Consider the following 12608-nt stretch of genomic DNA (forward strand, 5'->3'; position numbering starts at 1 on the left):
TAATTATTAGGGTCACACAATTAACCATATTCCAAACCACTGAAAATACCAAAGAACACCATAATATTTTTCACTTCCTAATAGTACTCTGTCATCATTAATAAGAAGAATGTGCAATCCCGCACTATCCTAAAAGACAGTAGATAATTCTTTCATAATCCAAACACTAGAATCCTTCACTACTAACTGTCCTTCTCAACATACTTCTTCACAGAATTCCAGACTCTACAGACTTCTTCTGATGAATCACTCTTTATTCCCTATATTCAATGTATTATAATCCTTCCATTCATATCCATTCTTTACAAATATTTTCAATTATTCTCTTACAATTCACCACTGTATAACTCAACATTCGATAAATAGAATTCTTCTTTTGACAATATCGAATCTCTTTTCATTCCAAAATATTACTTCATATTTTTGAGAAACTATCCATAACTCTTCGTCTACAAAGAAAACAAAATCTAAGAAATAAACAAAAAAAGAAGTAGCACCAAACTTACCTTGGCTCATAACTATCACAGTCTGGCCCTTAAACTAACTTCTACAACTCTTTTATATTTTTCCTTGATTTTCGAGATTCTAACCGTAATTTTGTAATTAACCACTTTTAGTAACTAACTCAATCATTTGTCTTCTTGAATTGCCTATTCTATGGACTATTAGTATATTTTACTAATATCTTTCAAAAATAAATTAATATCTATTCTACAATCACTTATGAAGATCTAGAAAATAATTCACACATTAAGTCAAGCACACCACTTGATTCATAGATAAGGAACACATGTTGGATAAAGACTACATATATAAGTATTGGAACCATAATGAATAGCTTGTTTTTTATACCATTCTTGTTGTTAGCAATCATGAACTTTCAATTCGTATTAGTGTTTTGCTCAAAGAAATATAGATTAAGCTTTATGGTATCACTATAATATTATTAAATAAATCACCATATTGTAGAACAACTATTTGAGTCACCCATTCCATTTCTTTTGCTATATACAAAGTATCCAAAGTATATAGAAACCATCAAAAATTATACTATGAGAAATATTTTATATAAGCATGAAACCAAAAAAAACTTGTTGAATTGAAATGATTGAGATGTAATCCAAAAAAAGCAAAGAAGTTAGAAGGATTCACCTCCTTCATTACTTCCAATTTCCAAACTTGCAAACAATGCAAAAAATCAAGAATTATTTCAATATTTAACTTTGCTTCCTTTCAATCAAGCTTTTACTTCCTTTTAATAATCTCAAATGGTTTCCTAAAAAACCATGCATAACAACAATGTCACACTACCATTAATTATTGAATCAAGAATCTAATACCAATTATAAAAAAAGTACAGAGAAAAAAGATTTCTTATGAGAAGGTTTCCACTATACAAATGACTTGTACTATACAACTTCTATTGCATATAGCAATGGGTAGATTTCTACTTGCAATACATTGTTGATTAAGAACCATGGTTTTGTTAAGGGCTGGTAAATTCTATACAACGTTAAGTTTTTTGATGAAAACCAAGAAGGGTGCATGCAATGAATGAGAGCCACCACTAGTCTCCTTGAGCTTAATACATAGATTAATAATATATAGATGCAAAGCTTTGTAAAACGATCTATGAACTTTGTAAAACGGCATGTGAACTCTATTAAACGACTTATGAACTCTAGAGAAGGTAAACATTTTTGATGAAAACAAAGACCCATCCATGCAACCATTGAAAACCACTACTTGTCTCCTTGAGCAATCTTAATATATAGATGAATCTTAAATCCCCACTGGTAGAATTCCAGGAAACATTCCTGGCCTTGTTGAACTGCATATAAAAGGTCAATGGAGAACGAGATTACGAAAAAGCTGGCATGGAACAATAGTCGTCTTGAGATAGCTAAGATATTGCTAAATATAGGGGAGGCAGAAGTCTGAATTCATGTTGGAATCAGATGAGCTTCTTCGCTGGTTCTACGCACTCAGGTTTGAGTTGATCCTTTAAGGATAGTGTCAGCTGTCTCTGTATAAATGCCCACAGGACCTGGGACTAGCATCCCGATTACGAAGCAACTTGAGTATTGTGATTCTACAGCAAAATACTCAGTTGCATCTGTACCTTTGATTTACATGTAACTAAAGTGGACAGGGAGACATCTCTAACGGATGTTAGGTGCTTGATTCTATAAACCCGTACGATGCCCAAATGATGAGACTGACCAATAAATATACCATGTCACCGACAGTGCTTCAACAGTGTGTTGTGCTTTGAAAATACTTCTCTGCATTTGCATTACATCGCAGATCCTTCTTACTTCACTAATCTTGAGGTCCTAGTTCACGATTAGAGCACAGCATCACACCTGCAAACATTGGCGATTAAAGCATATTCTCTGTTGACTTTCTCCCCGTTATTATGCTCATGTTCTAAGACTGCTCATGTGGCAATGTCCCACCTACGTACGCTCAGGATGTGTGGAGTGAGCCACGTGTGTGCCAAGTGCGACGATACCCAAATAAAGAGCTGCATTGCTTAGTCGTCGATAGTAGGCACTTTAGAAGTATCTGATAAAAGAAAGCACAATGTGAGACATTTGACCCAGTTTCTTAATATGCATGAAATATGGCATAATTCTCTGCAGCTGTAGCTGGTCCCAACTCTATTATGTGGTCAAGATTCACGGCAACATGTTTGGAACGTCTTCCTCCCCGTTCAGTACTTCGTGGGCATACGTTTTCCTTCAACCCCAATCACCAAGATTGTTTGTCAGACATTAAATATTTAGATTTTCAAAGCCTTCTACATATAAATACATGCAGACATGCCTATCTAAAGTCAGTATTTGAGTAAAACGTAGGAGTTTTGTAGCTGGTCCAAGGGATTGTGAAAAATTGTTTAGAACACTGTACTTGTGATATTCTCAAATTTCGGAAAATTGAATGAGCTGCACATACATCAAGCAGCTTCTTGATTAGCTACAGACATGAAGCGCTTAACTACCATTGTCAGCCTGATCGACTGGTGCAATGTACAATGGAAAAAAACCTGAATAAATTTATAGGTGATCAAGTTTTTCCCATGCTGACAATTATCTATTTACTCCTGCAAAGAACTGACTTCCATCGTTGAGCCGTTTGGTCCGGTTCTCACGAGAAGTCCATGTAGAGACCAAGACAGTCCTCTAAACCCTCTGTCCATCCTGTTACTATTGCTACAGCCGAGCCGGTTGGTTTGAGATAGGCTGGTGCAAAAACCCCTTCCGACGAAAGTCAGAGGAGCACTCGTTTACAGCTATCTCATAAGTAGTCAAAAAATTGTGAATGTTCTACCCTGGGAGTAGGACAACATCCTAGAGGAAGAAAGTCGTGATTTCGAGGTCACAATAAGCGCACCTTAACAATGAGGAAGAAGCTCACATCGGAGATACAGCACTCCCCGATCAAAATTCTTCCTAAAGGATGTGATCAAACACTCCAATTGGTGCAAGATTGACATACGAAGCCCTGATTCTATTGCCTGTATCCAGCGCTAAATTGGGCTCTGCTCCGTATTCCGTACTCTGTTAATGTTCCACATCGCTTGCAGCCCTACAGAACAAGAAACGTCAATCTAACAAAATTCTGGCAAGGCCGTAATATATCTAACAGAATCACTGATAACCATGAGCGAATTATCTCGACTTAGGTTTTCTCAGCTGGAGTACTAAAAAATTATAGATTCTCTCAGAAAGACAAAGGTGACAGTGTTAAGAGAAATCCATATGGTGAAATTTACTATAGAATAACCTCCGTGAACACATGCATCTCCTGTAACAGGCTTCATAATGGCATATCACCATATGTAGGATGCACTGTAAAGTTCCGCAGTTCACGTGCTGTTAAAAATTACAAACAGTACTAAAGAGTGAAGAGGGATGTTTCATGGACGAAGAGGAACAAACCTGGGCAGCGGAACCTATGGGCTTACTACAGCCTGTACACATCTGATGACCTTTTCCTGCTTTAGTGGATGGATGTGGTGTTTCATATCCAAACATTGATGCGGGGGATCTGCTGGAAAGATTAATTAAGTCGGTTGACCGCAGCAGATCTTCCCCCCCATTTGACAACTCCTTTCCTGAAGTTACAGACTTGCATTTCTTATTCAATACTAATTGTGATGCCTTTTTCTGCATTTGCCCGTAAGCTTCATTCCATGTCTGAGGCTGTTTGCAGTAGCTATCCTCTTCCTCAGATGGAATAAAAGGGGGAATCCCAGAATCACTGTCATACGACTCCAGTTTACTAACAGTCTCACTGCCTGCAAAGTCTAGGACGACATTTTAAACCGTTAGAATTCATGTTTTCGAATAAAAGAAAAGGTTCGTCTCACTCAATCTGCAAGTACAAAAATATAATGAGGTGTAGTTAAAAATTGGCTGCCTCCTCCAAGTAACAGTGTTTGGTCTGGATGATTCCACATCATACTAGACTGCGCTCACAGCAACCATGACGAAGATACATACCTGCCTCTGACAAGCCTTCGAGTAGTCTATCCATCTCATGATCACTTAATTCTTGTGGTGCATTGCAACGGGCCCTACAAACATTTAATATCATATGATATTATATAGTGTTTTTGAAAAAGGAACACGTTACTAATACTGCTCAAGTTCTCTAAAATTCAAAAAAGAGAAGACATGCACAACTTAGAGAATACACTACTGAAGTAGTGAATCAGCTTGTCTGAAAAAATCTTCTCAAAGGTAGATAAAAAATGGTTACTTAAGTCCAATTAGCACCAACCTCCTCGAGTCCCACTCATTATCTGAACAAACCCATCTTGCATGCACGAATGCATCAGCCGGGAGTCTACGCCAGCATCCACAATCATCACATTGCACCCATTGGTCGTCCCTGAACAAATTCAAGTTATCCGTTAAAGAACATATAACACGTAATACTTCTTACAATACAAGAGCGCTCACTACTGAGAGAGATGCGCCACGCTGGAATACAGAGTGATATGCGCAACCCAAGTAATTCGAGGAGCATCTTTCCCAAGATTCTTTACTGGTGGCAAAACCAGGAGGATTGCATATGACACATCCCGTGTAATTGGGAACTTCATAAAGGTCTCTACTTAGTTGAGAATGACTCAGAAGGGGTAAATTGATGCTCCGTAAGTATTTTAGAATTGAGCGTTACAGTAACCCTACTGTTTTCATAAAAACATACCTCAATTTCACATACAACCAAAAATAGAATGTAGAGTCTTACTCTTGAATCTCAGCACTGTAAAACGTTTTCTTGATAAGAACTGGAGGCTCCTGCTTTGCCACAAATTCAAAGTTAAACGAATACGCTTAGGCCAACAATTATCAGATTAAATACAAGATGCCAAGCACAAAAGAACACTTTCCATTCTGATTCTTGGAAATTTTATGCTTAGGTAAACTCAAATATATCAATGAGAGCGTGGTGTTCAAGGTGCACAAAAGTAGCATGACCTAGTACCAGAAAGAGTAGACAAAATTACCTTGTACTCTTCAATCTCATGGCCTTCAACACAAGTGTATGTTGCAATAGCGCCAGGAGGTGCCCGAAAAAGATCCTGAATATCCTCCCATTCATAATAGTCCTCCATGGTTAATCCCAGCCTCTTTCCTCTTGAGCTCTGTGAACCAGGTTTCATGTTAATTTGCTCGGAGGACTCCGGAGTGATGGATCGTCGCTTTCTTGTTGCTACAGCTTCGCCGGTCGCAATATGGTCTACTGATTGAGTATCGAAACTAATCGGAGGGGGTGAGGTCAGCCTCATCATTTTTTTCTTATCGGTGGATTTGCATAAATCATAGTCAACGCTTGCATCATCTGTAGAAGGTGTTGCAGGATGGTCTTCAAGTAGAGCACCGTCGTCCAGCAAAGATTTCCCCTCCTCAGAAGAAACTTTAAGATCTCTGCTTGATAGCACTTTCGCCTCAAGCTCGTTCTTAGGCTTGATAGCTCTGCCATGCTGGTGGGCAAGAAAACCCTCCGTTAAGCAATACACAAGTCTTGTAATGAACCTCACCCCATTGAACCACCAATCACTCTCTATTGTATGCCTATCAAATAAGTGCCTTCCAAAATTCGTAGCTTTGGACATTATAATTGTATTTTAAAATGCAAGACGAGTCTCAAGAGCACCAAGTACATTCTCTTCCTTTTGAATTTGGACTAAACCAGGAACGCAACTCAGAATGCCAAAAATATAATTTCGGGCTACGAAAACACTGGATGATACCCACAGGGTTGTGTTGACTGGTGAACCGGAACACAGCTATTCTGAAAGGATTGGGCTGACGCTTCATGTTGCAAGTGATAAGTATGTGCTACTTTCCCGGCTTAACAACAAAATTTCAAACCCAGACCTTCAAGATAAGTAGATACAAGATCTGCGAATGAGTTTACCTTTGGAGAGGCCAGTTTTTGTTTGCGGACGCCCATGAGTAACGTTCCCTCAGGTTCCAACCTGCTGAAGTAGACTATATCCAAAAATGTAGGATAACAATAAGTACTAAAAAGAAAGAATTCACTGAAAGACCATCCATGAAATGATCATCACATGTCGTGAAGCTGAAATGTCAAGGGATTAAAAGACAACAACAATGAGGTAATGATGTATGCCGAGTTAATCTGTACTTAAAACCAAGGATAACAAGGAACTAAAAGGTAAATCCAGGTGCAACCGACTTAGAAATAACTATACCTGTGTCACCACCCCGTAGATTTGTTGCTTGAACATATGGATAAAACCTCTTCAAGTAATAGATCCGACTCTCTTTACTATACCAGAAGCAGAATTCAAATGACCATTCCTTTCCTGCATCATCTATAAGTGTCATCCAGACGCCCCCGGGCTTGGAAAGTGGGGGAAAATGTTCCTGATGCGAAGTTTAATAACAACAGTAATGAGTTTGTCGATCATACAGCATAAATATCTTCAAAAATATACATACAACCACTTCAAGTAATAGATTATGTAGTACTTCAAGGGACTTACCTCCACTTTTCGTTTCGGAAGAACAAAATGACCAGTGCTCCTACAGTCGGTAGCACTTACCACTTTATCAAACAAAAAGGTAGTATTCGCAGCAGAGCTGATAACCTTGTCAAGGACAAAATGTATGAAAGGCCATGGTCATGCGGGCAGGGAAGACGACTCCAGCATTTTCAATCGATGCAACATGTTGGATATGCTCCAATTTAATTCAATCATTCAGAAATATAAATAAACCATCAATATACAAGGCATAGTGGATACAATTTCCCTGAGATAGGTAACAGATTTGGGTTGGTGCTGGAAGGAGAGTTGATAGACATCGAGCGTGGAACAGTCGAAACCCCAGTCCTTCCCTTTCCATTTAAAACCTCTGAACACAAGCAGTCATACAAGAATAAATATAGGACCAAGCAGCTTACTGAACAACAGAATGATGTTTCACGAAGTCTGGAATGATCAATGAATTATACAATATTCAGACTTTCTTACAACGCCTTACATAAAAGATGCCAAACGGTTCCAAGCTTCAACGTGATTTGTATCAGGTTGAAATGTGGAACTTTACTGACAATGCAGTAAGTTATAAAATGCAATGAACTCTAGCAGCTGTTAATTTATCAAGAATAATTATCTCAGAAGGAGAGTTCCTAAAACTCGCTCAAATATGGCATGTTCTGAAGCGAAGTTACCTAAACCAAGTAGAAGCTCGGTATCCTCTCTTTCATCACTGGGTCTCTGCTCCAAACAACTTTGTGCTTGTTGGTGAGTAACTGTTAAATTCTTGCCCAACACGCATCCTACTAGTAGACTTGTTCCACCTGTATCACATGCGGAAACCAACGTGTATGCTATATGGAAGATGATCAAATTTCAAAAGTAAGAGGTTAATATTCAGTTGTTCAAAGCTTTGAAATGGCTACAATTCATTGATTATAGTTCTTGAACTGTAGACCTGAATAAATAATTCGGAAGACAACGAACACCTACCAGGAATTTGACAGGTAGACGCCGTTGTCGCCAAAGCACTTGAACTTCTCTTTGCAGCTCCTCTCAACACATGAATACTAACCTTCTTCTCCGCTGGCATCTCTTCCCAAAAGATGATTCAATGGAGTTTGACAGTAATTCATGCGTCAATGGGGTTTATCGCAACAAGAAAGGGACCTGTAAGTATCTGCCCTTATTCAAAGGGCTCGAATGCTTTGGGTGTCCGAGCTTTTAAATAAACTCTTCACGGCTACGATGATCTTGTACTTCAGATGCACCTCAAAAGACTCGGTAGATATATTCCAGTGGACTGCAAGGACAAGTACATTTCAGCATGGAAATTACCTATTTTCTCAGGGTTTCTATATCCTAAACAAATTTTCGATTCCTAACACGTGACAAAATAGAAACGTACGTTGCCCTACTGAACTGCTTGTCAAAAGGAGCATCACATCTCTCAAAGGGACAGTAGAAATACTGAGTGCTACTTTACCTCGAATGAAACGGGAGAGCCTCCTGAAAAGCATGCAAAGCGAACATTCTGAACAGAACGCAACAGCTTTCTCTGTCCTGATCAAAGCTACATTGTATGCACTATTTCAGACTACATCAAATAACTCAGCCAATTACCGTGTTGAATTCTTGTTGAACATTTATGTTATCTCGAAATGTTCTCATGTTGTACCATAATTATCAAGAATGAAATCAAGATCCAAGGTCCGCACCGATTGCGAAGCACGAGTAATAAGGAGTCAAGACTGATCATGCCACTCATGCTATCACAGAGACATACTAGGTTCAATAAGCATGAACATTTAAATTCATGTAATAAAACTTAGCAGAAACCCATAAGAATGTGGTTTCGTATCTGAATCTCAGACACTCGCTTGTGAGACATTAGATTACCATCACAAACGGGTTAGCCAACCTCCGGTCCTCTCAATTGGCTTTAGGTCGGTGTATCCATTATCGGAATCGAACAGCAGGACTTGTCCAAGAACTTGTGCTAAAGAAGCATAACTTACCCTGGCTAGTTGTTCGAAGTTTCCTACATTATCCATTCCGATTCAGAAGTTCCGAACATAAACACAATGTATGCGACGAAAGTTCATTTTGGGAAACTTAGCGAAAAGAGTAGAAGCTTCGCGAAAGAAAGACGACAGCCGCAACAGGCAGCGGAAGACACAAGGTATTAGCGAAAAACACTTCTGTCCTTATTACGATAATGATCGACATAGCACAACCACAACCTAACGTAAAGATATTAAATACAACACAATAGAATCGATATGAACTGTGAGTAACAGTACCGTGAACAGCTCTGTAAGGTGCAGGACTTCAGGATGATCGTATCTGATCGCTTCTAGAATCTAGACAACCACCACATTGCCCGTGCAGAAACGCCAAGAATATCACAATCGGCTGAGCAATTCGAAGGGAATACGGTCACACGTGCGGCGGACGAGATTAGTCAGCGCACGAGAACTTGGAGCTACAGCCTCCTCTCCATCATGCAAATTCCAAAAGCTTCGCGGAAAGTCTGCGCCAACCGAGACAGCACCGCGACAAAACCAACACGTTCCGATCCCGCAAAGAACAGCTCGCACCTCATCTATCTACGGGCCAAGTACACCACAATCCCATCGCTCCTCATTCCCACCAACTTACACACGCCAAGCCACGCCTCGCGACACCAATTCCTCAATTCCGTTCTACCAGGTACCATTGCAAGCAGCCAACCACTACTGTTGCAACATTAGTCACAACGCCATCGTGATCGACGTATGAGAAGAAGTACCCCGCCCGGTGCACGCCACCCCCGAATCGGCCACCACGGAACGAGAACCAAAAACCATCCCAGCGCCTGCTTCAAAAAATGCCGAAACCTAAAAAAGAAACCTCCACTGCGTCGCGCTCATCAACTCACTCCAATCGCTCAATTACCCAAACTCACACCTCCCGCAATGACGATAGCGATGGCAATTCGCATGCGTAATCGTTGAGAATTGTGCAATCGCAATCGCACTAACTAGCATAGTTACTAAACCACCCCCGCCTTCTTTCTGCAGCAGCAAATCTCATTAACCCCACCCCTCCCTAACTTATTCAAGTAGATTCTCAACTCCAACACCGAAGCTTCACTTCCGGGAGAGGGGGACGATCTGAGCCTTCGGTTTAGGTGGATCGACGGCTGCAGGGCGCCGAAGCAGGCTACCAGGTGGGTGGGGGAGGGGCCCGCGGGAATGGGCGGCGTAAAGTTTATAGGAGTGGTCGCAGCAGGAATTAAGGGAAACGACCGTTATTGAAATGCGACAGGGCAGCCTAGTCTCCGGGAATGAAGAGTTCGTCCGTAGCGATGTTATTCTTGGGCTCTCTCCTTGTGGGCATTTCCGGGGAATGCAGTGGGCCCTTGGAACATTTTTCACAATGGCCTTCCCTGCCGCTCTATGGTCCTGTCAGTGGCGCCCCCGCTCTTGGATTCCGGTCCCCCCTCCGATTGCCTAGTCAGATATTGCATTTACTTCCTTCCTTTCTTCCTCCCTCACGTCTCCTTCGTCGCCTCTTCCATCCCCTCCATCTCTGGATTCTGCTCCCTGCACAGCTCCCTCGAAGAAATTCGAAGCACTCTTCTACAGTCTCAAAGGGTCTTTCCTCTGTAGCGTTTATGTCAGTATGTGTTGTTGCTCAAATAGGTGGAGCAGATGACAAGACCACACCGGAGTTCAAATGAGTTCGAGCCTCGTCCAGAGTTGTTGACTTGTGCTCCAGCAGGGGTCAAATGCAGCTTCTCTGTGTTGGTGCCCAGTAAGGTACTTTCGAGTGGAAGTGGGCAACTTGGGGTTTCGGCCCTTGTGATTCGGGAGTGGCGATCCATGTCCTGCTCTTTCTTCAGTCCGTCCTTCTTCTACAAACCTTATGGGTTTAATGAAGTACACTGGTGGTAGTGAAGGAGAAGAAAACCTGCCATCAGAGCAGCAGACTTCATCCTGTTGCAGGCTAGCTTGTTCTTCCACCTCCACTGCAGCATTGGCTTCCAGCTTGTTTGTCTTCAGATCAGGTTTGAATCCTGGCAGGAACGAACACATTAATCGATATTCAAGAGCATGGGTGCATGGGCTGTGTGAGACACTGTACAGGTAATCAGTCATGGCATCAGATTTAATGAAGAATAAAAATAAACAATTAACTACACTTCAATGGTTTGAAATATGTGCCTTGAAGAAATTCTTTGTGATCTAGTGTAAGGGACAGGTGTTGCATGTAACTGAGTCCAGACCATCAACACATATATGTGCAATAATTATAGTCTATGGATTATGATTGAGCACATGAAAAATAGAATAAATAAATGAAATGTTGCCCCCCCCCTATCAGTATATTTAAATCTCTGGGTGCAAAGATCCACTGTAAGATAGAAGATAAGCAAACTATCTAACTTGTACAACAGGTCTAAACATCAAATTCAATGTAATTGAATAATTTCTATAGATAATTGTATGTACTTATATTTCAAGTTGATGTTTCCATGCATCAAAGCAAATAATAGCAGAATTTGAATGTTGAGTGGCAACAACAATCATGAAATATCAATGGTATGCAATCATGATTGTTATAATAACAAAAGTTTTTTTTTATAAACAATGAAATATATATATATATATATATATATATATATAAACAAATAAATATTAAAATAATTTTATATTCATGGGTTTAATTGTAGAGAAGAGCTCATACTTAAAAATTCTTTGATCCAAAATTCATAATTTTTCCTACGGTCCTGTAAAACAGAAAAAATAAACATAATAAATTAAAGTAACAATTGTAGTTATCTATAGAACATTATAAGTACTATTTATAATATACAAAGTTTAGAAGAATTTATATATATATATATAAATAATTTAAAATACTAGTATGCTAAAAATCTTTGAATAGTGTAATTTTACCAAAATTTTAAATTAATTAATAAAGCAAAGATGAAAGAAGAAAAATTTTAAATATTTTGCATGCAATATTCAAAAAAACTTAGTATGACTTAATTTAATTTAAATAAAAAATAAATAATTAGCAAGGTTATTTTGTAAAATTGGAATTAAAGTTTTTAGAATATAGTTTTAATAATTTTTAAAAACAAAATATAAGAATTTTCTTCACATTATATTTATAAAAAAATGAGATAGATCAATACATACAACAAATAGATGCAAATACATTTTATTTTGCAATCTTAATATTATTGTCTAAACTTTAGAGTATCATGTTGAAAATCATATTTTCAGTTCATGTAAATTACTAATGAACAAATCATTAATATAAAATATATTAATATTAAAAATAGTAATTCATTATTATTTATTATAATTAATTTTACTTAAATTTTATACTTAATAATTAAATAATTCAAAATTTATTGAATGGACTTAGAGATGTTATTATATTTTCATTGAGAATATAAATTAATAAATAAAATTACTTTACTAGTAAATTTATTGAGATCAAATTCTTAATTTTTTAAAAAATAGTTGAATATGGCCAATTATTTTAGCTAAAAAATACTTTAAAATAATAAGTAATAATTTTATAATATTAC

General features: G+C 38.6%; 1 protein-coding gene across 11 annotated transcripts; it reads right to left on the minus strand.

The window, feature by feature from the left end:
• Nucleotides 1-490: 490 nt before the first annotated feature.
• On the minus strand, nucleotides 491-10168 carry LOC112280702 (B3 domain-containing protein Os07g0679700). Of its 11 annotated transcripts, XR_016502176.1 has the most exons (16): nucleotides 9325-10124; nucleotides 8508-8594; nucleotides 8015-8324; nucleotides 7717-7845; nucleotides 7289-7397; nucleotides 7028-7124; nucleotides 6734-6908; nucleotides 6436-6509; nucleotides 5522-5998; nucleotides 5263-5312; nucleotides 4789-4899; nucleotides 4509-4582; nucleotides 3945-4312; nucleotides 3397-3591; nucleotides 2914-2948; nucleotides 2590-2742 (listed from the first exon to the last, which is right to left on the minus strand). XR_016502176.1 is itself a non-coding variant. In XM_090248972.1 (14 exons), the coding sequence occupies exons 3-14, from the start codon at nucleotides 8112-8114 to the stop codon at nucleotides 3514-3516; spliced, it is 1833 nt and encodes a 610-aa protein (XP_090105098.1). In that variant the 5' UTR covers nucleotides 8115-8324; nucleotides 8508-8579; nucleotides 9325-10168; the 3' UTR covers nucleotides 3039-3513. The 11 variants fall into 11 exon arrangements, 7 of the variants coding, with proteins under 7 accessions (XP_090105098.1, XP_024372286.1, XP_090105097.1 ...); XR_002969381.3 differs by lacking the exons at nucleotides 2590-2742; nucleotides 2914-2948 and adding an exon at nucleotides 491-2568; XR_002969379.3 differs by lacking the exon at nucleotides 2914-2948.
• Between the last annotated feature and the right edge of the window lie 2440 nt (nucleotides 10169-12608).

This window comes from Physcomitrium patens, chromosome 3 (genome assembly GCF_059467195.1).
Source record: "Physcomitrium patens ecotype Gransden chromosome 3, ASM5946719v1, whole genome shotgun sequence".
In the NCBI taxonomy this organism is placed as follows: domain Eukaryota; kingdom Viridiplantae; phylum Streptophyta; class Bryopsida; order Funariales; family Funariaceae; genus Physcomitrium; species Physcomitrium patens.

Bases quoted from the DNA above. Each gene is read 5' to 3' on its own strand.
- LOC112280702 (XM_024516515.3), bottom strand. From the start codon at position 8,114: ATGCCAGCGGAGAAGAAGGTTAGTATTCATGTGTTGAGAGGAGCTGCA. The intron at 5,313-5,521 runs GTAATTTTGTCT...GTGGCAAAGCAG, and splicing joins ATGAGATTGAAGAGTACAAG to GAGCCTCCAGTTCTTATCAA. The intron at 3,592-3,944 runs GTTTGTTCCTCT...CTTGTTCTGTAG, and splicing joins CCATAGGTTCCGCTGCCCAG to GGCTGCAAGCGATGTGGAAC.